Source organism: Chiloscyllium punctatum, chromosome 11, assembly GCF_047496795.1.
Source record: "Chiloscyllium punctatum isolate Juve2018m chromosome 11, sChiPun1.3, whole genome shotgun sequence".
NCBI classification, from domain to species: domain Eukaryota; kingdom Metazoa; phylum Chordata; class Chondrichthyes; order Orectolobiformes; family Hemiscylliidae; genus Chiloscyllium; species Chiloscyllium punctatum.
The window spans coordinates 93059602-93085936 of NC_092749.1; the positions used below are offsets into that span (position 1 = coordinate 93059602).

Here is a 26335-nt window from a genome sequence, read left to right on the forward strand (position 1 = left end):
TCAATTATTTGGATGCTTTAACCAGTTTATATATTAAAACATTTTACTGAAGCGTTCTTGTCAATGAGCTGGACAAAGGGACACAGAATTCAGTTTGAAGTTCAACTCAATTTTATTAACAAAACATTCCTTATAAATTTCCACAATATTTACATCCAATCTAGCTCTATCCTTCTGCAATAATCCACATGTTTGAGATTGAATCTCCCTCCTCCCCGATGAAAGCTGGCTCTCTTCTATGAAAATCAGTCTCACAGTCAGGGAGGATCTTCTTAGGGTGCGATATGGTCTTCTGACACAAAACTTGCTAAGGGGGTGGCTTCTAGGTGTGTGTTTTATTCCCCTCGCCCCAGACATCTCTGATTGTTCTATGGCTTTTGGCCAATGGGATCATGAATACCGTTCAAAGCATCCAACGGGGTCACGCCAACACACTTCACTGTTACTACCCTGAGGCACTGGCTGGAAGTCAAGGTGCTGGAAAGTCTGATCAATACTTTTCCAAAACACAAACCTCTGGCTGACCTTGGTTTCCACTATTCTCTGTAGCTCATAGCTGCTGGCTCCTGATTAATTTATTTTGGCCAATTATCAGTCAGACACGATTTCTACAGCTATGGGTCGCTTGGCCACATCTTTTTGTACCAACAAGAATTTTGAATTTCTTGGTACTTTTTAAACAGGACGTGCCTCAAGATGTTTCATATTGGGGAGTGCAAAACGAATGCGAAATGAACTGTAGTTTGTTAAGAAGTGTTTTGGGCGTTTTGTTTTCAAGGTAAGCTGGAGAGAACTGAATCCAGAGGGGGAGATTTTCAGTAAATAAGTGAAGTGAAAGTATAATTTATAGATAATGAATATTGCTTTGTGGAAAAGGGTTTGGGTGGTGAGTAAAATAAACTAGGGTAGTTTCGGGTCTTTGCAGAGCAGCTCCCTTTAACAGAGTTGGCCATTGGCAAAGTCAACAATTCGGTTCTGATCCCGAAGAAAATGTCAGCGGTAGAAAAATCCTGAAATTTCAGAGCTCTCTCGCGAGATCAAGAGTGAGGCTAGATTTGACTAAGAAACTGTGCCTCTGACAATTTTGCCAGAGATGGCATTTCTATGCTCCACAGGAAAATAAATATTTCTTGGTGCTAAAAGGCAGTAGAAACCTTTCCTCAAAATGCAGCAGATTCTAGCTAAAGCAATCCTGTTAAACACAAGATCAGCGCATTTCCGCTGACCACGGGGTGTGGAGCCGAGCTGGATCGAATACGGATCAGCCACAATCCCATTGAATGGGGAAAGATTACACAATCTCCCACTCCCCTCTACATTTCCAGCCGCTCTGCCTCCGACTGCAAGGGGGTGGCCGGCAGGCAGCGGAGGAGGGCGGGAAGAGATGCGGGAGTACTGACGTCCCAACAGCCAATAGAAAGACAGAAGGCTCAAGCAGCGTCTTGCCCCTTTGTTCTCCTCTTCAATCAGGGACGTCCGCCGGGTGTCCCTCCGGCCAATGGGCGAGAGGCTGGGGGCGGGGACGCGCGCGCGGATTGTGCCGTGCCCTGACGATCCATCGCATTTTCGCGATCGTGGACAAAAGACTGAAACGCTGGGTCGGTTGCGCTGAGAGGAGCGGGGATAGAAAACGGCTGAACTGAGGTGTTTTCATTTAGCAAGGCTTTCCTTCATCGAGTGGTGACTGACAAACTGGCCCCTTTTCAAATTGTCTAGTTGCTGATTTATTTTTTTTTAAAAAAGTTACATAACAGCTGCGGCCTCCGGTTTCCTCTCTCCCTCTGCATCGCATTTATTCTGGGGGAAAATTCTCTGGAGAAATGTCGTCGGCGGACTATTACGAATCGACGGACTATCTGGACGAATATTACGAGTCCTCCCGGCACCCGTCTAAGCGGCTCAAGGTCGACGAAAGCGACACCGACTTCGACAGCGAGGAGGATGAAGGACGCGACGTTGGCGGCTCAGATGCCGGGGTAAGCTGCGAGGTGAGGGCGGGGGGGGAGGGGTGGGCATGGGAGTCAGGATAGACGGTTGGGAAGGGCGGAGCAGGTGGAGTGGGTGGGCGGGGTGGTTGGGATGGGGGAGGGGCGAGGTGGTGAAGATTTGGCGCTCGAACGTTATGTAACAATGCGGGGCGGGGCGGGGGGAGGTGAACGCTCCTGCACGTTCCAACTTTACACCTTTCACATACTCTCGCTCCCAGGCCGTGCTGAAATTTCGGAGCAACTTTAAATAGTGTAATTCAGAGAGAGTACGCCCACCCCCCCCCCCCCCCCCAAGTCCCGGCTTCGTTCGTTTGTTTCGTTGATCCAGACTCTGCTTTTTCGCACTGCACCAAATGTGCCAGCGTGACACTTGTTTTTTTTTTATTTTGCGCACTCCAGCCAAAGTGCGGCTGCTGATCTATCTTTAACGTGAGTGCCATCACCACCTGAGAGGTTGGGGAGGCCTCAATCTGGAGTTGTGAGCCTGTATTTGCATACTACATGTTTTAAAAACTTCATCGGTCTACACCACCGCACGCTAGTCTACGAGTGGCTTGTTGCGATAATTATTTTGGTTAGGCAAAGGCATGTCTGTCCAGCGTCCGCATTCCCTCTGCTTGCACCGCCGCTAAAAATTGCCATATTTACTGGTTAGATAACCAAAAGAGCCACTGAGACAACGGGAGGTTGCAAAGCCTATTCTATTTTAACGAATCAAACAAATTTTCATTTTTACAGAAATTGAAATAAAGACTCAATCAACAGCTGTGTGGATTTTTTAAAATGTTGCTAAGTGTAACCTGTTAAACTACAATATTGATCCTAAAGCTCCGTTTCTCAGACCCAAAGAAACCGGTGCTTAATGTTTAAATACTGCTGTTTGCCGGATAAATCCGCTAACCACATTAGGTTAGGAGATTAGGATGGAGGGTTGGTCGGAGCCTGTTATACTTTTATTTCTGCAGTATAAGCTAAAAATACAATATTTGTAAAGGAATAACGCTGTTCTTGTGTCCTGAAATAGACAGTAATATGAGTAATAGAGATGTCAACCTCTGTAGCGCAATATGCCGACTAGCGAGTGTTGGCGTGTTTTTGTTCTGCTTATAAACCAGTGAAGGGAATGAATATTTGTGATGGGTATTATTCCTTCTCCTCCATTAGGGACTTACCGTTAATTTCAGGCGTGAATTGCAATCTTTGATATACAATTTAAATTCACGTAACTTAATCTTCCATATTACAAATTATGGAAATTGTCTTTTCGTGCTATCTCCAAGATTAATATTTTCTCAGTCATCTCTCTAGTGAGAGAGCAATCCTATCGTCCTCTGGGACTATGGAGACATGATCCTATTTGACTAATGTTTCCTGTTATGCCAAGCTTTGTTCATAACTATTTCCCTTTTGACATCTTTTCATGCAGTTGCTCCCAAATTGTAATAGTGTGATAATTTAATACTTAGACCATCCCCCCAGCAGGCTTCTAAACTGCCTGATCAATCTTGACCAAGTACTTGAATGTTGATTTATTTTGCTGTAGACACACGCAGACGAAGAAGAGCTTTTCATTTCATAGAGCTGTTGGACAAATATACTCCTAAGCAATGCCACAAGGCATCACTTGCGAAGTTCTTCTCTGGGTCATATTTTATTAACTTATTAGTGACAGTCACACTATATGTTTCCTTCTATGAATCATGGAATTCTGATAGTACAGATGTTAAAATACCTATTTGAGACTGCTCAGGAAATCCCTGATGGACTTGACCTGTAGCTTCTCTTGGTTCGCCCCAGAGATCGCACTCTGTGGTAGTCTGGAATATAAAACTCTTACAGACAGTTTAATTTAACTTGTTCCCTTTTATTTAGCAATGGCATCAGTGTTACACTATAACACCAATACCCTTCCTGATGAAGGGCTTTTGCCCGAAATGTTGATTTCACTGCTCGTTGGATGCTGCCTGAACTGCTGTGCTCTTCCAGCACCATTAATCCAGAATTTGGTTTCCAGCATCTGCAGTTATTGTTTTTACCTCTATAACACCAATACCTACAAGCCAGAACATGGATAGCTACAAGCTAGGCTTGTGTTAAGGTTCTAAAACCTTTAGCAGAGTATTAACATTACAAGAGTGCCACATGTCCTCAATCAGATAAGCAGCAATAAAATGGCAAAAGTTTGCAGAGGAAGAGAAACTCATTGACAGGTCTGCATATGCTTGACTAATTAAGCTACATGCACATCAAAGTGGAAAACCTTGATCCAGCCAGGTCCCAAATGGCTGATTGCTTTGGCTGGATAACCTTCCCTTTAAACAGTACCTCATAACAAGGGACTAGTCTAATCTATGTGGAAAGGTCATGAGGTAACCTTGCTCAGCTAACATATCCAGTATCATTATCCTACAAAATGGCTTTTTGTTTTAAAATCATCTTAGACTTCAAGAATGCAGATTAAATTCATAACCTTCCTGAATCTCGAGCTCCAGTGAACAACATGCATTCAATCCATGACAAGCCAGTGTTCACTCAAATCAGACTCTCTTTTCTCTCTCGTTTGCTCTTGCGTGTTCTCTCATTCACGTGAACATCTTCCATCTTTCAAGCTTCTTGTTTTCTGCGCCTGTAAGGGTAATGAGACATTCATTTCCCAGAGCAGTCAAGATGAGGGAGCTAAGCTTCATAAATTCAAATCTGCTAGTGTGGTTTACGTGAAAATTCCAGGATTGTTATATTGTGTGCATATTCCACTCAGTTTACTAAATTACAAGTACATTTCCTATTGAGGAAAATTTATAAATATTGAAAATCTAAAACGTTTTCCATAGACTGAAAAATACTCAGCTAAGCTAGACATGGTTCCATTGTCTTTGTTTAAAGTTTCAATGTAAAACTATTTAACTAATTTGAGATTAATATATTTTTGCTGGACAAATGTATCATTGATGTAAGAGACAAAGACCACACTTTTAGAAGAGACCATCACGTGCACACACCCCAACCACCATCAATCACATTACCAACAAAAACATCATGAAGCTAGTGGACCTGTGCCTCACCACCCACACCTTCAACAACACAATCTACAAACAAACCAATGGCACACCTATGGGATCTCCGCTATCTGGATTCATAGTAGAAGTGGTAATGCAAAGACTAGAACAAACAGCCCTACCAACCATCAAACCAAAAATCTGGGTCCGCTACGTAGATGACACCTTTGTCATCACAATTCGAAACAAGATAGAAGAGACATTTAACATCATCAACAACACCCTGAAGGCATAGAGTTCACCAAGGAGGAAGAAACCGACGACTAACTCGCATTCCTGGATGTCACAGTCGAAAGAAAGGACAATGGAGAACTACAAACCTGCGTATACAGAAAACCGACAAACACTGACCAAATCGTTAACTACACCAGCAACCATCCCAACACACACAAACGAAGCTGTATCAGAACACTATTCCAACGAGCCACCACACACTGCAGCACAGACGAACTTTGGAAAACAGGAGAATCACCTATACAACGTATTCAAGAAGAACGGCTATTCAGAAAATACAGTCCGCAGATTCCTCAAGAACAAACCACGACAAGCAGACCAAACACAGCCAGAAACCCTAACCACCTTACCATACATCAAAGAAGTTTCAGAAATGACAGCCAGACTACTAAGACCCAGCGGAATCCTAGTAGCTCTCAAACAAAAACTAACAAACTTAAAAGACCCAGTACAACCAATGGTCAAAACCAATGTCATCTACAAAATTCCACACAAGGACTGCCACAAACACTACGTGGGACAAACAGGAAGAAAGTTAGCCACCAGGATACGCGAACACCAGCTAGCCACAAAAAGACACGACCCTCTCTTCCTTGTAGCCCTACACACGATGAAAAAAAACACCACTTTGACTGGGATAACACTTCTTCTATCCTGGGACAGGCTAAACAAAGACATGCCAGAGAATTCCTAGAAGTCTGGCACTCCAACCACAACGCCATAAATGAACGCATAGATCTAGATACCATCTATCAACCCCTCAGAAAACGAACAGGAAATGACATCGCCACAAACCCCAGGAACTCCATCCAGGACAAACGGATAAATAGAAAGCAGGAGACGACAGTTTCGCTTCACTTGGATGTCGCCATTGACGATGTTACCTAGCCAGGTCATGAAATGTCTGGATATCAAACCTACAGCTCAGCGAGCAAACCTACACCCTACACAAAGACCAGAAAATAAGTCCGAGCGAATAGTCCTCAGCTGATTTTTCTTGACTATTATTTGATTTAGCCTGTAGAATTATTAAATGGACATTTGAGCTAAAATAGTTATGTGAATCTTCAGCAGTTCAAGGCATAAACTGTGTAAAATTATCATTCTTGCCATCCATCTTCCTATTATGTGTTGTGAGACTTTGGTTTCTGTAGTTTGCCAATAATTTATTTCCAGATCTTTGGAGTGTTAAAATTCTCCACCTTCAATATAGGAGTGCTATTAGAAATTTGGAGAATGTGATACGCTGATCAGGTTTATCGGTGAGAGAAAGATCGTGTTGATGTGCTCTGTTGAAACCTGGTTTTCTTTAAAATGGTTGACATTTCAGTTTTCTTGCTACTTATAGCTAACTTGTGAATTGTTGGATAATGTGTTACTTAACGTAACTTGTTTGGAAAACTAGTACTGTATTATGTACTTTGAATGCCACAACTATTTTGCACTTCATAGCTGGCTATGTTTTCTGTCACCCAGATACACACTTTTTATACTTGGAGCTAGATTAGTTAGTTACATCTGCTCTTTCCTCCTTACTGAAAAATAAAATTACTTTATACTTTTCAAGTTATTATCCGGTAATTTAAGCTTTATGGGGCGGTATAACAGAAGTATTCAGCGCTTAAGAGCCTATTCTGCTATTGACTTAGATCACAATCAAAGTCTGCACCTTGACTGTTTTCCTGTCTTTGTCTCTGACCTCCATGATTGTTTTACATTGAAATTTTTAACAAAGGCAACGGAACCATGCCTATCTTAGATGAGTATTTTTCATTCTTTGGAAAATGTATTCTAAGCGTTTTATCCTTGGCTTATTGATAGTATTCTTGCTTTTAATCATAAGATTTATAGCCTCCAGTATCACTTGAACACTTAACCTTAGCTGACACTCCAGTGCAGTGCTAAGGAGTGCTGTGCTGTGCTCTTGGTATGTTCAGTTGAAATATTAAATCCCACCTATCACAGCAAAGCCCCGTAAAAGTACAATGTACAAATTAGCATCCAGAATTCCTACATTATATCAGTAAACATTGAACTGATACACATTGATGAGAGGTACACTAAATGCAAGCTCTTTCCTCTGTAATGTGAGTCACCGTTTGCAAATGTACATAATTTGCACCGTTGTCCTTGCACCCTCTTAGTTTGCTGAAATAAAACAAATCTAAAAGCTGGAATGAATGTGGGTGTTTCTGGTCGTTACGTGAAGTCTGGGCAGTTCTCTTCAGCATTTTGATCATGCATTGTGTAATTGTATTGTGGAATTCTGCAAGTTTTTAGAATTTTTTTTGTAAGTTGCATAAAGTAGGAATTCTGTAATGATTTTTGTGCATACCTGTGCAGCTCTGTTCACAAACTTTTTATTGAATCATTTAAGTGCAAGAAAAGTCCAATTAGTCTTTTGTGTTAGAGTTTGGAAAAGCTATTCATCTGTCTCTCTGGCGCTCTTTCTTTCCTTTAGCCCTAAATAGTTTCTTTTAAATATATACATTTTAAAATTGAGTCTATATTTATATTGGACATGTTTATTTAAAATCACCAAGCTTTTTGAGCACTACTCCTTTTTGTAAGGTGCCAGTCCTGACAAAATGCTTATACATCTCTGAATCCTTTCGTGGTTTTACAACATCCTTTCCATAGCAGGGAGACCTGAATGTTCATAGATTGTTGCAATTCTGTTAAAAATTGCCTGCTCAATTTTTTGCTAAATGTCTTGTGTGAAATTGCATTCAGTTGCTCTGTGGCATGTGTTACTTCAGTTCACTATTAGTATCGCAATCAGCCAATTACCTTGAATGGCTTTGTGAGTTGGCAAAATTCAGGACTACTTTGATTTAAAGAAAAATTATTTTTGTCATTAACCTAAGTACAGTGTAAAGCTTTTGTTTTGCGAGCAGTACAGGCAAATCATACATACAAGGACATACGGATCATAGGGTGTTTAGACAGAATGAAGCAGACATGGTTCGGACTAGATTAGATTAGATTCCCTACAGTATGGAAACAGGCCCTTCGGCCCAACAAGTCCATACTGACCCTCTGAATAACCCACCCAGACCTATACCCCATATTCACCCCAATTATGGGCAGTTTAGTATGACCAGTTCACCTAACCTGCACATGTTTGGATTGTGAAAGAAAACCCACGCAAACACGGAGAATGTGCAAACTCCACATAGTCAGTTACCCAAGGCAGGAGTCGAACCTGGGTTCCTGGTGCTGTGAGGCAGTAGTGCTAGCCACTGAGCCACCATGCCTCCCATCATGGGTGCACAGGAGGTGCACAAAGGCAAAATCAACATTAGCTACCCACCCCCTGTCGAAGTAAAATACTCAAAGACACAGTGTAGTTTTAACTCCTTCATCTTTATTCCGGGCCCTGGAGGGAGAGAGGAGCGATCACCCACGTGCACAGAGACATGAGTTCTCGGCCTTCTCTCGTGAGCAACAGTTTCTTAAGGAATTGTATACAGAGGAACCTCTACTATTGGAATGAGATGGGTAGGCACTATTTCGTTCGGATAATTGAATATTCGGTTAATTGATTCAATCCCTTTCCTCTGGGGCTCGAGTTTTCTATTAAGTTTGCTCCGTGTTCAGTAGACTAGCAGCAGAACACCGCCTCCAACACCACCCACCCCCAAAACCCCAAATGTGTGGCGAGGGAGAGAGGGCGGGAGGTTAGTCATTTGGAGACAATACCTTGGCTCTCATCTATGTCCAGTACTGTTCTCGGCAGAGGTCAGTTTAATCAGTGTAAACAGAAGACTTGATCAGGGTTGAAACAGCTCTTTCACGTAATGTTTCTATCGGGACCTCTATCTCCTTCGGATAATTGATATTTGAATAATTGAGGTTCCTCTGAAGTCACTTCACAGGGAGGAGCATCCAGATAAGGCCACGTACATGTTGGGTGACCGTTACAATCAAAGTGTCAATAGCGATTAAACCATCTACTGTTACACAATGAATGTTCTTAACCTTTAACTGGCTTCACATAATGAATACTTTACTTTTCACCTTGTTAACTGATCTTACTTACTGAATGCTTCCATTATTGTGAAATGGCTCTACATAATGCTTTTCCACCTTGTTAACCCATTACCCTTGCCTCCAGCACCCAATTGTTAACTAAATATTCTTATCTGATCTGTGTCATGCTCAGCTGAACCTCTTGTTTCATAGAACTCAAAGCGTAACTCATCCCTACCTGCTTATACCCATACACATTCTCATTCCCTCCTATCATTTCGTGATAACCACCTAGATGGCACTACCAGCTTTCATAAGATTCTGACAGCCAGTGTTCAAGCAAGTTATTGATACACAGTGTACAATGATCATAGAGTCATAGAGATGTACAGCACGGAAACAGACCCTTCGGTCCAAATCATCCATGCCGACCAGCTATCCCAACCTTGGCCTATATTGCCCCAAATCCTTCCTATTCATATATCCATCCAGATGCCTCTTAAATGTTGCAATTGTACTAGCTTCCACTACTTCCTCTGGCAGCTCATTCCATACACGTACCACCCTCTGAGTGAAAATGTTGCCCTGTAGGTCTCTTTGGTATCTTTCCCCTCTCACCCTAAACTTATGCCCTCTAGTTGTGGACTCCCCCACCCTAGGGAAAAAACTTTTGTCTGTTTATCCTATCCATGCCCCTCATGGTTTTAAAAGCCTCTAAGGTCACCCGTCACCCTCCAGTGCTGCAGGGAAAACTGCCCTAGCCCTATTCAACCTGTCCCTGTGACTCAAATCCTCCAACCCTGGCAACACCCTTGTAAATCTTTTCTGAACCCTTTCAAGTTTCACAACATCACTGCGACATGACCTCCCAACCCCTGTACTCAATACTCTGACCAATAAAGGACAGCATACCAAATACCGCCTTCATTATCCTTTCAGTGCAGCTCCACTTTCAAGGAACTGTGAACCTGCACTCCAAGGTCTCTTTGTTCAACAACACTCCCTAGGACCTTACCATTAAGATGTATAAGTCCTGCTGAGATTTGTTTTTCCAAAATGCAGTGCTTCACGTTTATGTAAATTAAACTCCATCTGATACCTCTCAGCCTGTTGGCCCATCTGATCAAGATCCTGTTGTAATCTGTTTTCTAACAACAAAAATTACTAGTTGTTACAGTAAATAGAATTTGAAGAATTCTCCCATCTGGGGAGAAAAAAATCACCAGTAAAGATCCTAAATCCGTAATCTTTAGCGACCACTCCATCCCTCCTAAGTCAGGTGAAAATGAGCAAGTTCTCCAAAATCTCCTTCAGTAAAGTCCAACCCAAAAACAAAATTCAGTCTTGTCCTTCTGTATCACTCCACAGAGAAATCTGAATTCTTGGATAAGAGCAGTTAAATGCTTAACAACACTGACAAGACTTCCATTCTTCTGGAGATACTTCAGACAGAGGATACCAGCGCATCTGAGCGTGCAGTGCAGTAGCTGCAACTGCAGGCTAGGTGAAAGCAGCATTCTTCGCTGACTCTGCTCCTGCTCTGCTGTCAAATGTAACAAAGCCAACAGGCCGTTCCAATGTTTGCTTGGTCAGTGACCCTTCATATCACTTAAATGATCGAAAGAGAAGGTAAAGCTTATGTGGCCTAATGTCTATCGAAGGCCACTGACAAAAAGTGTACCGACTTCCTATTCGCTGTTGTTAGCCTATCCACCCCTCATGCTCATGCCTGGGGATCTTATTGAATCCGCTGGATCAGATTGTAGGGGGTGGGCGGTGCTATGGAGGCGTGTCAATCCTGTGAATGGAGGAACCCTAGAGAAGCTGTTAGGTGCTGAAAGCATCCTTGTGTCTCCTCTCCCCACCAAGGTGGCCATCAGTATGAAGATAGACAGACGCAATTTAGTGTAATTAAATGTGTGACTATCTCCCCCCTTATCTGAATTCTTGAAGCCTGTTAATTATTTATGACATTATCAAGTTTTATACAATCCATAAACCTCTAAATTATACTGCCTATACAATTGTAAGTTGTAAACAACAATCAGTAGTCCTAAAATCAAACCCTCTGGGTACCCCATTCAGGTTATTCAAAAATTATTTTCCTTTAACAAATTGATACTTTGTTAATGTGAAAGCTGGCAGGCAGAGGTTACAGTCCTCCTTGCTGCATTGGGCAGATGGGTGGGCGTAAGAGGTTAGAGTCTTGTGCATGGTAGTGGGGCTCGAGTCCCCTAGGTGAAAGCTGGCAGGAAAAGTATTTCAAAAGTCTGGAATGGCAAAACAATGAAAAAAGGTTTCCTGTGCTTTCGTAATTGAAGAGACTGTTTCAGTTCAGATTTAAATCTCAAATATTTATGGAAAATAAATGCTGAATATTTTTAAAATGTTCTCCAAACTGAAACTTCCTAAATAAAACAGTCAGAATTATGGTGGCAACCTTGATAGAGATCAACATGCCTTGAATTTGCAACATGAAGGGGGCCAATGAAGTGTTAACAATAATTAACAGAACTGAAACAGCTCAGCCTCAAGTTCAAGTATTCTCCAAATCTTAACAAAACATCAAACTCAAAATGCACTCTTTTTGTGAACACTCTGCATTAAAAACACAGCCTGGATTAGTGGTGCTGGAAGAGCACAGCAGTTCAGGCAGCATCCAACGAGCAGCGAAATCGACGTTTCGGGCAAAAGCCCTTCATCAGGAATTGCCCGAAACGTCGATTTCGCTGCTCGTTGGATGCTGCCTGAACTGCTGTGCTCTTCCAGCACCACTAATCCAGTATTTGCTTTCCAGCATCTGCAGTCATTGTTTTTACCTCATTAAAAACACAGCAGCAGTACTATCATCTGGCTAAAGCATGATCACTGACAATAGTTTTTTTTGAAACAGGCATTGTAGAATTTGAAACAAATCAGGGGCTCATGGCTCTCAATCATGAAATTGTACAACATTATATCCTGTTTAGAATGATCAATGTAAACACAAAATCTGGCCCATTACATACTCCACAAAACACATTGAATTGAGATCCTGATTCAAACAAGGCAAAACCGTTACTCAAAAGGATTTTCTGAATCAGTATTTTAATAAATGAAAGTTTTTAAACATCAAATGCGCTCAGCTTGGCACAATTAACATCAAAACTTTCCTTTTTCTACCCAAGTATTAGTACAACCTTAATTTCAGCATTTCTTGTTTTTTATTTTTTTCATCCTCACTGAAATTACACTTTAAAAAAGAGAGCCCTCGCAGTGGACCACATGGCGCTGTAGTCCAAACCGTTCTTTTTTTTTCCCCTAGAGCAAAGATTCGCAGAGACTCAAATTTTGCCACCAGGGGACTTTAACCCCTTTCTCACTTTAATCCTCACTGGGGCTTGAACCTCACTTAAACAGAGTTCAAACCTCAAATCAACCCACCCAGTACACTTAAACCCCAATCCACAAAGAGGACTTGAACCACAATCAACCCCACCTCGGGGACTCGAGCCCCAGTACCATGCAGAGGACTCTAACCTCTTACGCCCACCCATCTGCCCAATGCAGCAAGGAGGACTGTAACCTCTGCCTGCCAGCGCGATTGCATAACTGTGTCTCTCGACTGAACTAATTACCGTTCGAGGAGTCCATGGAATAAGAATGATTGAATGAGGGGACCATCTCTGGCGCACAAATGTCGAGAGGGACCAAGGTTTAAAATCTTACCTTGTGGGCCCATCTGTCTCAACACCGAGTGACCACTGACACCGTCTGATTGTAACTATCTGTTTGGATCCTGCCAACTATGTCAATATTGTCCCCCTTCCCAACACGCACCACCAGACTTTGGATTTTGGAGCTTTTTGGATTTTGGAATTTAAGATAAAGGGTTCTCTATTTGTACTTTCAACCTCCTGTACACTGGAGCTACAATTCAGGTTCACATCCCCTTGCAGAATTAGTTTAAACCCTCCCAAAGAGGATTAGCACCCCTCCACCCAAGGATAGTGGTACTTCTCTGGTTCATCTGTACACCACCCTTTGGTTCAGGTGCAGACCATTCCATTTGTAGAGGTCCCATCTTCCCCAGAATGACCCCCAATTATCCACGTATCTGAATTCGTCCCTCCTGTACCATCCCTATAGCAGTTGAACATGTAGCTCTCTGTCCCTATTCCTTGCCTTGCTAGCACATGGCATGGGTAGCAAACCAGTGATAAAACTCTATTCTACCTCTTAGCTTCTACCCTAGCTCCATGAATTGCTGCCTTACATCCCCATCCCTTTTCTTACCTATGTCATTGGTTCCTATGTGGACTATGATCTGGTGCTTTTCCCCCTCCCACTTATGGATCTTGGAAAAGACAGTGTTGTTGAGGAGAATACTGAAATATAGGCTGTTAGACTAGACAGGATTGAGGCTCACAAGGAGGAGGTGTTAGCAGTTCTGGAAAGTGCAAAAATAGGTAAGTCCTGCTGGGCTGGATGGCATTTATCCTAGGATTCTCTGGGAATCTAGGGGGGAGATTGCAGAGCCTTTGACTTTGATCTTTGTCGTCATTGTCTACAGGAATAGTGCCAGAAGACTGGAGGATAGCAAATGTCCCTTGCTCAAGAAGGGAAGTAGAGACAACCCTGTTAATTATAGACTAGTGAACCGTACTTCGCTTGTGGGTACAGTGTTGAAACAGACTACAAGATATAAGATGTATAATCGTCTAGAAAGGAATAAGTTGATTAGGGATAGTCAACACGGTTTTGTGAAGCACGACTTACCCTTCACAAACCTTGAGTTCTTTGAGAAGGTGACCAAACAGGTGGATAAGGCTAAAGCAGTTGATGTGCATACGGGTTTCAATGAAGCATTTGATAAGGTTCCGCATGATTGGCTATTGCAGAAAATAGAGGCATGGGATTGAGGGTGATTTAGCAGTTTGGATCAGAAATTGGCTAGTTGTAAGAAGACAGAGTGGTGGTTGATGGGAAATGTTCATCCTGGAAGGATGGTTTAGTAAATTTGCGGATGACACAAAGGTTGGTGGAGTTGCGCACAGTGCGGAACGATGTTGCAGGTTACAGAGGGACTTGGATAAGTTGCAAAGCTGACTGAGAGGTGAGAAATGGAGTTTAACATGGAAAGATGTGAGGTGATTTACTTTGGAAGGAGTAACAGGAATACAAAGTCGTGGGCTGCTGGTAAGATTCTTGGTAGTGTGGATGAACAGAGACATCTTGGTGTCCATGTGTGTAGATCCCTGAAAGTTGCCACCCAGGTTGATAGGGTTGTTAAGAAGGCATACGGTGTGTTACCTTTTATTGGTAAAGGGATTGAGTTTTGGAGTCATGAGGTCATGTTTCAGCTCTACAAAATTCTTGTGCGGCCGCATTTGGAATATTGTATTCAGTTCTGGTCGTGACATTATAGGAAGGATGTGGAAGCATTGGAAAGGAGGGTGCAGAGGAGATTTACCAGGATGTTGCCTTGTGTGGAGGGAACGTTTTGTGAGGAAAGGCTGAGGGACTGGTGGCTGTTTTCATTAGAGAGGAGGAGGTTGAGAGGTGCCTTAGAGACATACAAAATTATCAGAGGATTAGATAGGATGGATAGTGACAGCCTTTTTCCTCTGATGATGGCTAGTAGGAGGGGACATAGTTTTAAGTTGAGGGTTTGTAGATCTGGGACAGATGTGAGAGGTAGTCCCTTTTACTCAGAGTAGTAAGGGTGTGGAATGCCCTGCCTGCAACAGTAGTAGACTTGCCAACTTTAAGGACATTTACATGGTCATTGCCCTTTCATCTTAAAGATGACCACTGTTTTGTAAATGTCGCAATACTAAGTGTTGCTGCACTGTGTGTCAGTCTGATTTTCAAACCCCTGAATGGGAACTCATTCAAGAAGTGATTTGTGATGCCTACTGAACCACGGTTAAATTACTAAGCATCAATTAACAATTAAAACAGTTCAGTCTTATTACTTGAGACTTGTTTAAAGTTAGTTCTGACTGCATGAGTGTTTCAAATTAGAGAAATAACACTGGTTAGATTAGATTACTTACAGTGTGGAAGCAGGCCCTTTGGCCCAACAAGTCCACACTGACCCTCCGAAGAGCAATCCACCCAGACCCATTCCCCTACAGTTACCCCTTCACCTAACACTTTGGGCAATTTAGCATGGCCAATTCACCTAACTTGCACATTGTGAATAATTTGATTTGATGCAATGACCCATGCAGGGATAAAGTATTAAAATAGAATTGTCTTGAAGATCATTTATTTACAGTAACAAACATTCCCCTTTTAGGATCGCGATAGAGATCGGGATCGCGATAGAGATAGAGACAGGGACCGAGATCATGATCGACCGAGAAGTCAACATAAGACTGCCCCATCACCTGTGGTTCATGTCCGTGCTTTGTGTGACTCTGTGATCGAAGCTGACCTGGTGAAGGGCGTTGATCGATTTGGGCTCATAAGGTAAGTGACTCACCTAATTAGCCAACGGTAGTTGGTTAGAATTCTCACTGACCTTCATGCACCTCTTCTGTTTCCAAAGTGAACTGTGTTGTATAAAAGTATTGTGTATCAGGTTGCATGGATTCCTCTTTCAGTGTAAGATGAGAAGACAAAGGATGGATTGGTGGAAGTGGGAGGAGTGAATTCTGAGTTTTGGGAGGGGTTACTAAAGGCACTTTGTAGTTTAAATGTATGATGCTCTTACACATTCACTAATTTTGCGTAAATGCGCTTCATCACCATATTGTATTTCAAATTCCCAAGATGAAATATCTGGCAACAGCAGCTGATTTTTCTCAGCCGTTAGGATTAGGGTTGAAGTTATTTAATTGATGTTCAAGCTCGATATTGTGCATGAGGTTCAAATGCTTTGATTTTACTTTTCTTTCAAAAATATATAATTTGAAAAATAAATTTCTGATATTACAAATACAAACAATACAATTCAAAACAGTACAAAGAAAGAACAAAAGAAACCAGATTGCACTCATGTACAAGTGTATAAATCTGTATATAAAAAAATAAATACTTTAATAAACAATAACTAACTAGTAAATAATCATAATAATACAGCTCAGTGAGACAAAACACTAGCCCTCCACTATTGAGAACTATTTCCACATTCATACATTCGTAGTTCCCTCTCTCCAGGTATTAGACTCTTTAAAACACAACTGGTTTGGCTATATAAAAACCCTTATTAGTGTGGCAGACATCTATGTCCAGGTAGTCCGTAAAGGGCTGCCATGTCTTATTAAAATTTCTGTTTTATGGTGCACCATACTTCTAAGAATATCCAAAGGGATATGTGCCATAAGAATCTTATGCCAACCCAACAAACTCTGATGAATTTCAGATACTCAACCTAACAGAATATTCTTCCTTGTGCAAAAAATAAGGGTGTTGAAAAGTTTTGTTTATTTCTGATGCGCATCTACAGGGAATACATTGGGAAGGCCAAGAGGAGGAGAAATCTGGTCCATCTCCACCCTTGTCCCCAAGATCCTCTTTATTGTACCTGCCACAACGTTCCAGTATGTTCAGAGCCTGCAGCAGGACCAGAGAGGCACTGAGTCAGAGTACTTTGCACTTGGGACATGTTGAAGACCCTGTGGGGAATCTTCAACTGTAAATTGCAAATCAAGATCTTTCTCTCGTTTTCCCAAATGTCTTCACATCTCTGTGAGGCGATCTCAATCAACAACTCTCTCTTGCACCCTGCAAAGCTGTATAATCTTGTCTCCTGGCTCCTCCTCTTCCCCCCCCAACAGGTGATAAAGCGTGCTGACAGAAAATGTGTTCTTAGCACTGAGCACCCTCTTCTCTATGTTGAATCTGTGGGAATTGGTTAAATGTTCCTTCCCTTTTTGAACAAAGTCCCTAATTTGGAAAAAAATGAAAACGGGTCCCTGCTATATAGCTCATTTCCGAGCTGACTCGTCAAAAGACATCGTTGTTTCCCCCTCAAATAAATCATTCATGCAGGATACACCCATAGGAGAAAGTGAGGACTGCAGATGCTGGAGATCAGAGTTGAAAGTCTGGTGCTGGAAAAGTGCAGCATGTCAGGCAGCATCCGAGGAGCAGGGGAACAGACATTTTGGGCATCGATGCTCCTGCTCCTCTGATGCTGCCTGACCTGCTGTACTTTTCTAGCACTCAGTCACACCCCTAGCTGCCCAAAGCTCAAATCCTGAGTCCATCATCCCCAGTTGAAAACCCAGCATACCAACTATAGGTGTTTTTTTTTTAAAAAAAAATGTTTTGGCAATATTGCCTTCAGTCAGCCACACTGCCTTCCATGCTTTAACAGTATTGATGATTCATTAGTCTGTACAGGCAATATTTCATAACTGTCCTCACTTTGTCCAGAAACAGCAAGCTAGCAAGGGGGCACCTTGCCTGAGAAGTCTCCATATCTAACCACATTAAAAGAGGGTCCCCACAAGCCCAGTCACACTCATAAGATAAAAACTAGCTTAGTTGATTTTAATGTCTGGGAGAATCACTCCCCCAGTCCATGAGGCAATTGCAATTTAGCTAACTTAATAATGGGCTGCTTACGATGCTACATAGAAGAGCTGAATCAGTTGTTCAGTCTCCTGAACATTTGCCAAGTGAAAATCAAGGGGGCCATTCTCATAGGTTACAATAGAGGGGTTGGGGGGGAGGGGGCAAGAACATTCATTTTAATGAAGGCTATCTGACCTAACCAAGAAACCAGAAACTCCTCTTTGAAGGTCTTGTTTGATCTTTGTCAAATAAATGCACAAAATTAGCTTTAAACAGCCAATAGAAAACTAGAGTAATGAATATACCCAAATCCAGAAAACCTCCCTGTGAACACTTAAAAGGGAATCGAGATTTGCCATCAAAACCTAGCATTTTTGTAAGACCACCTATAGGCATAGCATATGACTTTGCAAAATTGATCTTGCAACCCAAAACAGTGCCAAACAAATTGACACATTGTATCAGACGAGACACCGAAACTGCTGGGTTTGACAAAAAGATGAGGACGTTGCTCACGTACAACGAAATCTTGTGTGCTTTTGACCCCACTTCTGGAGCCTATATATTAGGGTCCCTACGAATAGCCTCCGACAACTGTTCAGTCACCAATGTAAAAAGCAATGGCGAAGAGGGACAGCCCTATCGACTGCCCCTAAAGATATTAAAATTGCTTGATCGCACATCATTGGTGAGAACTGCAACTAGAGGGTCACCATAGAGCACCTTTGCCCATCTTGTAAAGGCTTTGCCCACGCCAAACCTTTCTAGAGCATAAAAAAGGTACAGCCACTCAACCCGGTCAAATGCCTTCTCTGCATCTAGCGAGATCACCAATCCCTGTACAGACTGTTGTTGATACGCTTGAATTACATTAAATAACCTCCTGACATTATTGGAAGATCTGTGGCCCTCTATAAAGGCCATCTGGTCCTCTTTAATAATAGAAAGCAACACAGTTTCCAGCCTTAACGCAAGAGTCTTAGAAATGATTTTAAAATCAACATTTAAAAGTGAAATGGTCCTATAAGAGGCACAGTCCTCCAAGCTTTCCCTTTTCTTAAGAATAAGAGAGCTATTGGCCTCTCTTAGATGGCGGGAGGCGATTATGACTGTATGAGTCATTGAACATGTTGAGCATCGAGCCTGAAAATATGCTTATATGTTATAAAATTCACTGGGAAGTCCATCAGGACCAGGCGCCTTTCCACTCTGAAGCTGCTTCACAGCCTCCTGCTCTGATGAGGGGGCATTAACAAAAGACTCTCTTGTGCGGGAGTTCCAGAAGCTCCAGATTCTTGAAAAAAAGGCTCCATCCTAGCCTGCCCATCCTCTCTACTTTCAGACTGGTATAATTCAGTAAAATCTTTGAAATGCTGCATTAATCTTTCTAGAATCATAGGTTAGGTTTCCAGCACCTTCCCTGATTGATGTAATGGATTGAGGGGCACTCTTTTCTTTTCCTGGCAAGATACACTAAGTACTTGCCCAGTTTGTCACCATGCTCAAACAGCCTTTGTTTTGCAAAAGTAAGCTCCTTCTTTGCTGTCTGCTTGAGCATGAAGTTCAATGCAGACCAAAGAGCTGTGATCCTGTTACTTAGCCAACGAGGCCCTGTCAAAGTACCCCTTCTTGGCTGCCTTCAAGCAGACGATGCTGCTCCCCCTTCTGCCGCTTCCTACTGGTGAAGTAGGAAATAACTAACTCTTTGGCATAAGCTTTAGCAGTTGCCTAAAGAATGGACAGGTTACCAGCCAAACCTGAATTGATGTATAGGAACGCCCTGAATTCAGTAGAGAAAAACTCCACGAACTTACTATCCTTCAGGATAAAAGGATCCATTCGCCAGTGTCTGAGACCCACTACTGCTTCCTTAATCTTAACCAAAAAGTACACTGGAGCCTGATCAGAAATATTACCAATCGTACAAGACATCGCCAAGTCCAGGGTTGCCTCAGGGCAGTCAAAAAAAATTAATCCTGATGTGGCACCTATGCAGATTGGGGGGAAAAATAATGTAAAATCCCTGCTGTAGGGTGGGCACTCCTCCAGATGTCCACCAACCCTAACTCCACACACACACCTACTAATTGCTTGGTTTGTAAAGAAGGTATCGGGGGGGCTTTGGACAACCTGTCTACTGCAGGATCCATAAGACAATTAAAACTTCCCCCATGATATGCTGCGATTCAAGACTAATCAATTTAGAGAACGCATTTACCAGAAATTTGAGGGATGGGCCAGGGGACAGTAGACATTTAAAATACCATATTCTTTACTATTTATCAAAGCTTTAAGGATTACAAACTTCCCATGTGTCTTTAACACGCACCCTAGTAACTTAAGGGAGATTCCTCATAACCAATATGGCCATTCCCCAACTCCTAGTATTAAAAGATGAAAAGTAAACCCGATCAAATCCATTCTGCTGCAATTTCAAATGTTCGCTATCACTCAAGTGCTTCTCCTGTGACAAAGCAATATCCACCTTTTTCCTTTCTAAGACTTGAGAGTACCTTCTTCCTCTTAATTGGCGAGTGACTTCCTTTGATAGTCCAGGTACACCATTTAAACAAGTCATTAGCCATAACGTTCGGCAGTAATATTTAGACTCCAGAGAGGAAGAACTTGAATTAGAAGTAGCTGAGCCTTAATAAAAGAAAATCCACAGAACCTTTAAAAACTACACAAACTAAAACCACTACAATTAACAAACCTAGTCGAGAGTGTAGTGCTGGAAAAGCACAGCAGATCAGGCAGCATCCGAGGAGCAGGAGAATTGATGTTTCGAGCATAAGCCCTGAAGGGCTTAAGTCCTCCTCGGGTGCTGTCTGACCTGCTGTGTTTTTCTAGCAATACACCCTCAACTCTAAGCTACAGCAACCAAGGCATTTAAATACCTGAACTGGCTTAAAGTGGCCGTAAGTAGGCATCTTGCCATCCCAATTATTTGTCTCCTCCTAGCTAGAGCCGCACCATAAACACAAGCAGCAAGAAAAAAGAAAGTATAAGAAAGAATAATATTGTAAACAAAGAAGTTAAAAGTGAATAGTTAGTACCCCACCCATCTGCTGGTATAGCTTAAATTAGGAGTTAAAAGTAAATTCCCCATTCATCCCAGAGCATAATTGAACCCAGATTATTTCCAAAATGAAAGAGGAAAAGAAAACCCCAACACTTTCCTTTTTTATAAAAAAAAGACATCCAAACAATGTTATTACCTGTACATATTAAATGATTCAGACTAAGTTAGCTTGTCCAGAGTCTCTTGCTTTCCCTGAGTCAAAGAAGTGTATGGATCCATTAAAGGTAATTTGAAGCACTGCCAGATAGCTTAGAGAGTACTGGATCCCAAGTTCCCTCAGTCTTCTCTTAATGCCATCGTAGGATTTCCTTTTCTGGATCACCGCCATTGGGAAGTCCTGGAAAAGCATGATCCTAGCGCCCTCATAAACTAAGGCCTTTGATCCTTCCCCTGGATTCTGGAAGGTTCCATGATTTTCTGCTTATCACTATAATTATGGAACCGCACCAGGATAGGGCAAGGATGTTGGTCCAGACCTGGCCTCCATGCCGTGACTCTGTGAGACCTCTTAATCTTCAGACTTGACCATTCCAGCCTCCAAGTTAAGGGATTTCGGTAGCCAATCCTCAATAAATTCCACTATTGCTCTCCTTCCTACCCCTCTGGCTGACCAATGGTCTGAATATATTTCTTCCTGTCCCTGTTCTCGATCATCAACCTGGTCAAGCAAATTACAGACCCACGTCTCCGGGCCTGGATCCTATCCTTAAAGGAATCAGTCTCCGCTTCCACCACTGTGACCCTGTGTTCGACTTTGTCCGACCTTTTCCTGAGGTCTCCCAGCTACTGTTTGTGCTGGGAGACCTCTATTGTGCATAATAGAGATCGAGGCCAGTTTCTTTTCAGTTTGCTTACCCAGCTCCGATATCAGGGCCTGGTAAGAAATCAAGTCCCGGGATCCTGTAGGTTGGGCTGCGGCCCTGGCCGCGGGCGAGTCTACTCCCTTCTTAGGCATCCCAGGATGGGTAACTGCCTTCTTAGAACTTTTTAGGACTTTGCAACTTTTTCAGAGTCATAGAGTACTGCGATGACCTGGGTAGGGTGGGTTAGGGCTTTGTCCTGCCTGCGATGTGGTGCAGAGCTCTGCAAAGTGATCTTCTTTTATCGCTGCCATCTTGGATCCCCTCCACTGTTACTTTTAAGTTTATACAAATCTTGAAACCCAGTAAGAATTTAAAACTTACAACATTAGAGTATACCCCTCAGAAGCTGTGATGTGCCTTCTCAGTATTCGTCAGACAAGCAATGATAATGAACAAAACAATTGTTGAAATTTGGTTTAATGCACTGCATGTGAGGGCAAAGTAGTGTACTTTATGAATAACCTGTAATTCCGAAATGACTGAGATCAAGTATCTTAGACTTGATGCTAAATGTATCTAGTGCAATAATCAATAAAGACATTAAGGCATTAAACTCCATGGCCCATTATAAAAGTTGATAATCCAAAATTGATCGTTCTGCTCAGATGCTACCTGGAGTAAAGTTCCATTTTGAAATCAAGAAACAAGGGGTCTTGAAAAACTGGACATGGTCCTGCAAAGAATTACAAAGCTGCTTTCTGATCTTATGAGGCTGGACTGGAAAAAACTGGTCGAGAAATTCGATTGTGGTCAAATCTGTATATGATTGCAATGTAGTTCCCACTGTGAGGCCCACTGCGGATCATTTCAAAGTGGCCCTCTGTCTTCATTTTATTTATGGCGCATCTTGTGTTCAGTTACAAAGGAGTTTGCAGAACAAGTTCTGAAATAGATGTTAGGCTCTCCATTTGAAGAGGAGGTGGGGTATAGGGCAGGAAATTGTGTGGTCCTCCAGCTATCCTACATCTAGGCAAAGTGGAGAAATCTTTGGGGTGAGGCGGAATGAATGACTCTATGCTGAACATGAATAAAGTGTGATTTTGGAAGGGGTGGGGAAGATGTGTGGAGGTTGCTTTGGAAGGCAGATGTGTGATGGGACAGAAAAGATGAACACTTTGTGTGTAGGAGGAGGAACTTCACGGTTTTCTGTCTCTAGGGGACGCAACCCATGCGAATGACTAAGGGATTTGCAAAGCATTTTAAAACATTTTCATATTGATATGATGATTGTGTGTTAATCTATAGCACATGAAATTTCAACCAAATGTCACTGTCGTTTTGTTTTTGTTGGCATTGTGGTTTCATTGATTTCCAATTTGCGGGTGTCACTGACCAGACCGGTTTTTGCCCATTATGTTTGCCTTTGGAACTCACCACCACTCTTTCATAGGGATCACATTGGATTTCAGTATAGCTTGCAGCCTGTGCAGTAATTTGCTCCTACAAGGTCACATTCTTTTGTTAGCAAAGACTTTGTCCTGTATTACATGCTATAACTGCAGTAAATGCTCTGGTCACTTTTGGTGATTTGATACCATTGAAACTAGAGACCAACAGTAATAAGTTTCAGAAGATTGCTTTGTCCCAATCTGACAAGAACATTTTACCCACCTGAATAATTTGTGACATGTCCATCAGTTTAATAGTGTCATAGCAAAGAGTGAGGAACCATAAAAATATAACTGAACTGCCAAGTTCCCTCATTTTCCCAACTGTCCATTATGACACTTCTGCCTGTATACTGGTACTTTTGCCCATCTGATTAATTATTTCAAACATCTAAGATTTAGTTCTTCCTATTGTTTTTAAGATCAAGATCTAATTTAAATTTCGGCCCCAGATTTTTAAATTTGTTTCAACTGTTCGAATTCTTTTTATTTGTATACCTGTGTTATTTACAATTAATAGTTCTTTAATGTGTTGAGGGGAGGTAGTCTTGTGGTGCAGTGGATAATGTATCTACCCTTTGAACCAGAAGCTCTTGGCTTGAGTCTTATTCCTGGGACTTATGACCACGGGGAAGGTGTGTTCATAAATTAATCAAACAAGTTGATCATCCACTGTAAAGCTTTTATGGCAGGTAGGAGAGTTTGTTTGATTTGGAATGGTTTCCTCAAGCTATACAGCCTGTAGACATAACTATATACTTTGTGTCATGCACTGCTGGACAAGCAAAAGCCTCCAAATCAAATTACTTTTTAATCTGCAGGCTGGATAACTTCCTAAATTGGTCATTGATTAAATACAGCATTTTATTTTTGTTAACTCTTTCTTTATGTTTGTCCAAATAATTTTTGAAGAATTGGCATCTGGGTCTAGACTTGTACAAGTCATTTTCCTACAATGGTCTTTTTGTTAGCACAAATTCGCTATATCACGACTGGGGACACTGTTTCTAAAGCACGAACTTGTAAAATGTGTGTTGACTGTCATTCAACTACATTGCCAACATTTTAAAGTGCTCTTTCTAAAGCACGATTTTCCTATAATGCAGGGTTGCATAATAATGCAACCATCTAGTTATAGAAGAACTACCTGTATCTTAAAGGTTACCCTATCAACCCAGCAACCTAATTCTCAAATCATTAGATGGTTATGGCCTATTGTGTCTGTGCCAGCTCTCTTCTAAAGAAAATAAACCAGTCTCACTCTGCTATATTTCCATTGTAGCCCTGCAAATGTTCTCTCTTTCAGAAATGAATCATTTCCCATTTGGGGAAAAACTCTCAATTGAATCTGTTACGAACAGTTTTGGGCAACTCACTGCAGAATCTAGCCTCTTGCTGTTTTTGTTTAGGTAAAGTTTTGGTCATGCTCCAGCGGTTCTTTAGATGTTCACTTTAAATCGATATCCTGGATGTGATCCTTGTGCTGAGAGGAAACACTTTCTCCCTGTTTACTGTCTAGTCATTTTATAACTTTGAAGAGAACGTTGAGAGGAGAACAAGCCTACTCCAGACTATTTTAAGATGCTAATAAAGCATAATGTTACAAACTTTTAGGAAGCCTAGTGATTTAGTGTTGGACTTGTTTGGGCATGTTTTGCTATGATATCCCCTAAATACAGTTTGTCAAAGGGTGGGTAAAGTGAGACCTGAGTTAATATGCCACCCCAATTTAAGTAGGTGAAGTGATAATGTTGACTTGTGCTGTTTTGCACTGCTGTGGAGATGGTTCAGTTGTTCGAATAAGTGTCTTTCCTCTTGTAGGCTGTTTGGGCTACAGCAGTGTTTTAGTCCTAAGAGCAATTCTTCATTGCTGGACTTTTCATTACAGCTACGTGATGATGTTACCAAACAAACGACAAGCTCTGGTGGAGTTTCAAGATTTGCGAAGTGCCCAGAAGTGTGTTGCTTATGCTAAACGGCGGATTGTCAATATTGCTGGACATCCTGCTTTCTTTAACTTCTCCACAAGTCAACGGATCACCCGTCCTGGGGGTCCTGAAGATCCAAAGCATGTCAACAATGTTCTCTTCTTATCTATTCAGAATCCGCTATATCCAATCACAACGGTAGGTTTGTCTTAAACCCTTAACAGCTAAAGTCACAATTGTTTTTAAATATTTGAAACTCCTCATATGATAGACTGACAATTTGTAAGTCATCGTAACTTATGTCTTTTATTTGGAGCGTGTCTGGCCTTATGCTAAATTTTCATTGAATGGAAAATAATGAATGAATTACAGTCTGGACCAAATTCTAATGGAAGAGACAAACCTTGAAAGCTGTTGCATCTTCATGTTCAATCCTGCTGTGTCAATCCCCATGTCTTTTTTTTTCCAGGATGTTCTGTATACTGTCTGCAATGCATGTGGTCCAGTCCTCCGTATTGTCATCTTCAAGAAGAATGGAATACAGGCTCTGGTTGAATATCTTTTTGCAGTAGGGGAAATGCACTGCCCCAGTGTGCAACATCCATTGGCTTTGACTTCCAGTTGATGATCACATTTTAGAACACTTTTTTTTTTTTATTTTGCTACAGGATTGTTTATAGGTTTTTAAACCTGTAGTGTGTTCAAGTAGTTGCTTTACAGTATCATTAACTATTTAGACACCAATACATTTATGATCACAAATGTATTTCAATGAATGAGTGAGGATAATGCAGCTGATGCGGTTACTTGGGCTTCCAGGAAACCTTTGATAAAGTACCATGTAGCAGTCTTGTAAGCAGATGTAAACCCTTGAAGTAAGAGACTGTGGTAGTATGGTTGAGGAGTTGATTTCAAGACCAAGAAACAGTAGGGGTGAGTATGCTTATTTCAGGTTGGGGGACCATATAAAGTGGAGTTTCTAAGGAGTCTTATTCAGATCATGTCTTTTCCTGTTCTCTAAATAATTTGACCATGAGTATGCAGGACACAATTTCAAAATTTGCTGATTCCACAAGATTTGGAAGTACTGTGAAGAAGAGAATGATAGAAATTAAGAGGTATTTAGAGTTGGTGGTTGGAGTGAGTGGTAAATTCTGGTAGAAAGAGCGAGGAGAGGCAGTATAAAAGATTATTGCACAAACCTTTGAAGTTGACAGTGTAGGTTGAGAAAATCGCATATGAATTTCTATCAGAATGATCCTGAGCTTCAGGAGAAATTTGATTGAGATGCTGAAAATCATGAGGGGTCCAAATGA

The 26335-nt window shown here is 41.7% G+C and overlaps 1 protein-coding gene across 2 annotated transcripts in view; it reads left to right on the forward strand.

Moving 5' to 3' along the window:
• Nucleotides 1-1544: 1544 nt before the first annotated feature.
• LOC140483210 (heterogeneous nuclear ribonucleoprotein L-like) overlaps nucleotides 1545-26335 on the forward strand; it is a 45818-nt gene continuing 21027 nt past the window's right edge. The window contains exons 1-4 of one of the 2 annotated variants that reach the window (XM_072581287.1): nucleotides 1545-1988; nucleotides 15534-15706; nucleotides 24980-25217; nucleotides 25489-25574. In XM_072581287.1, coding sequence (XP_072437388.1) covers nucleotides 1821-1988; nucleotides 15534-15706; nucleotides 24980-25217; nucleotides 25489-25574 — 665 coding nt within the window. In that variant the 5' untranslated portion in view covers nucleotides 1545-1820. The remainder of the gene's footprint in view (nucleotides 1989-15533; nucleotides 15707-24979; nucleotides 25218-25488; nucleotides 25575-26335) is intronic. The other variant, XM_072581288.1, reaches the window with a different exon arrangement.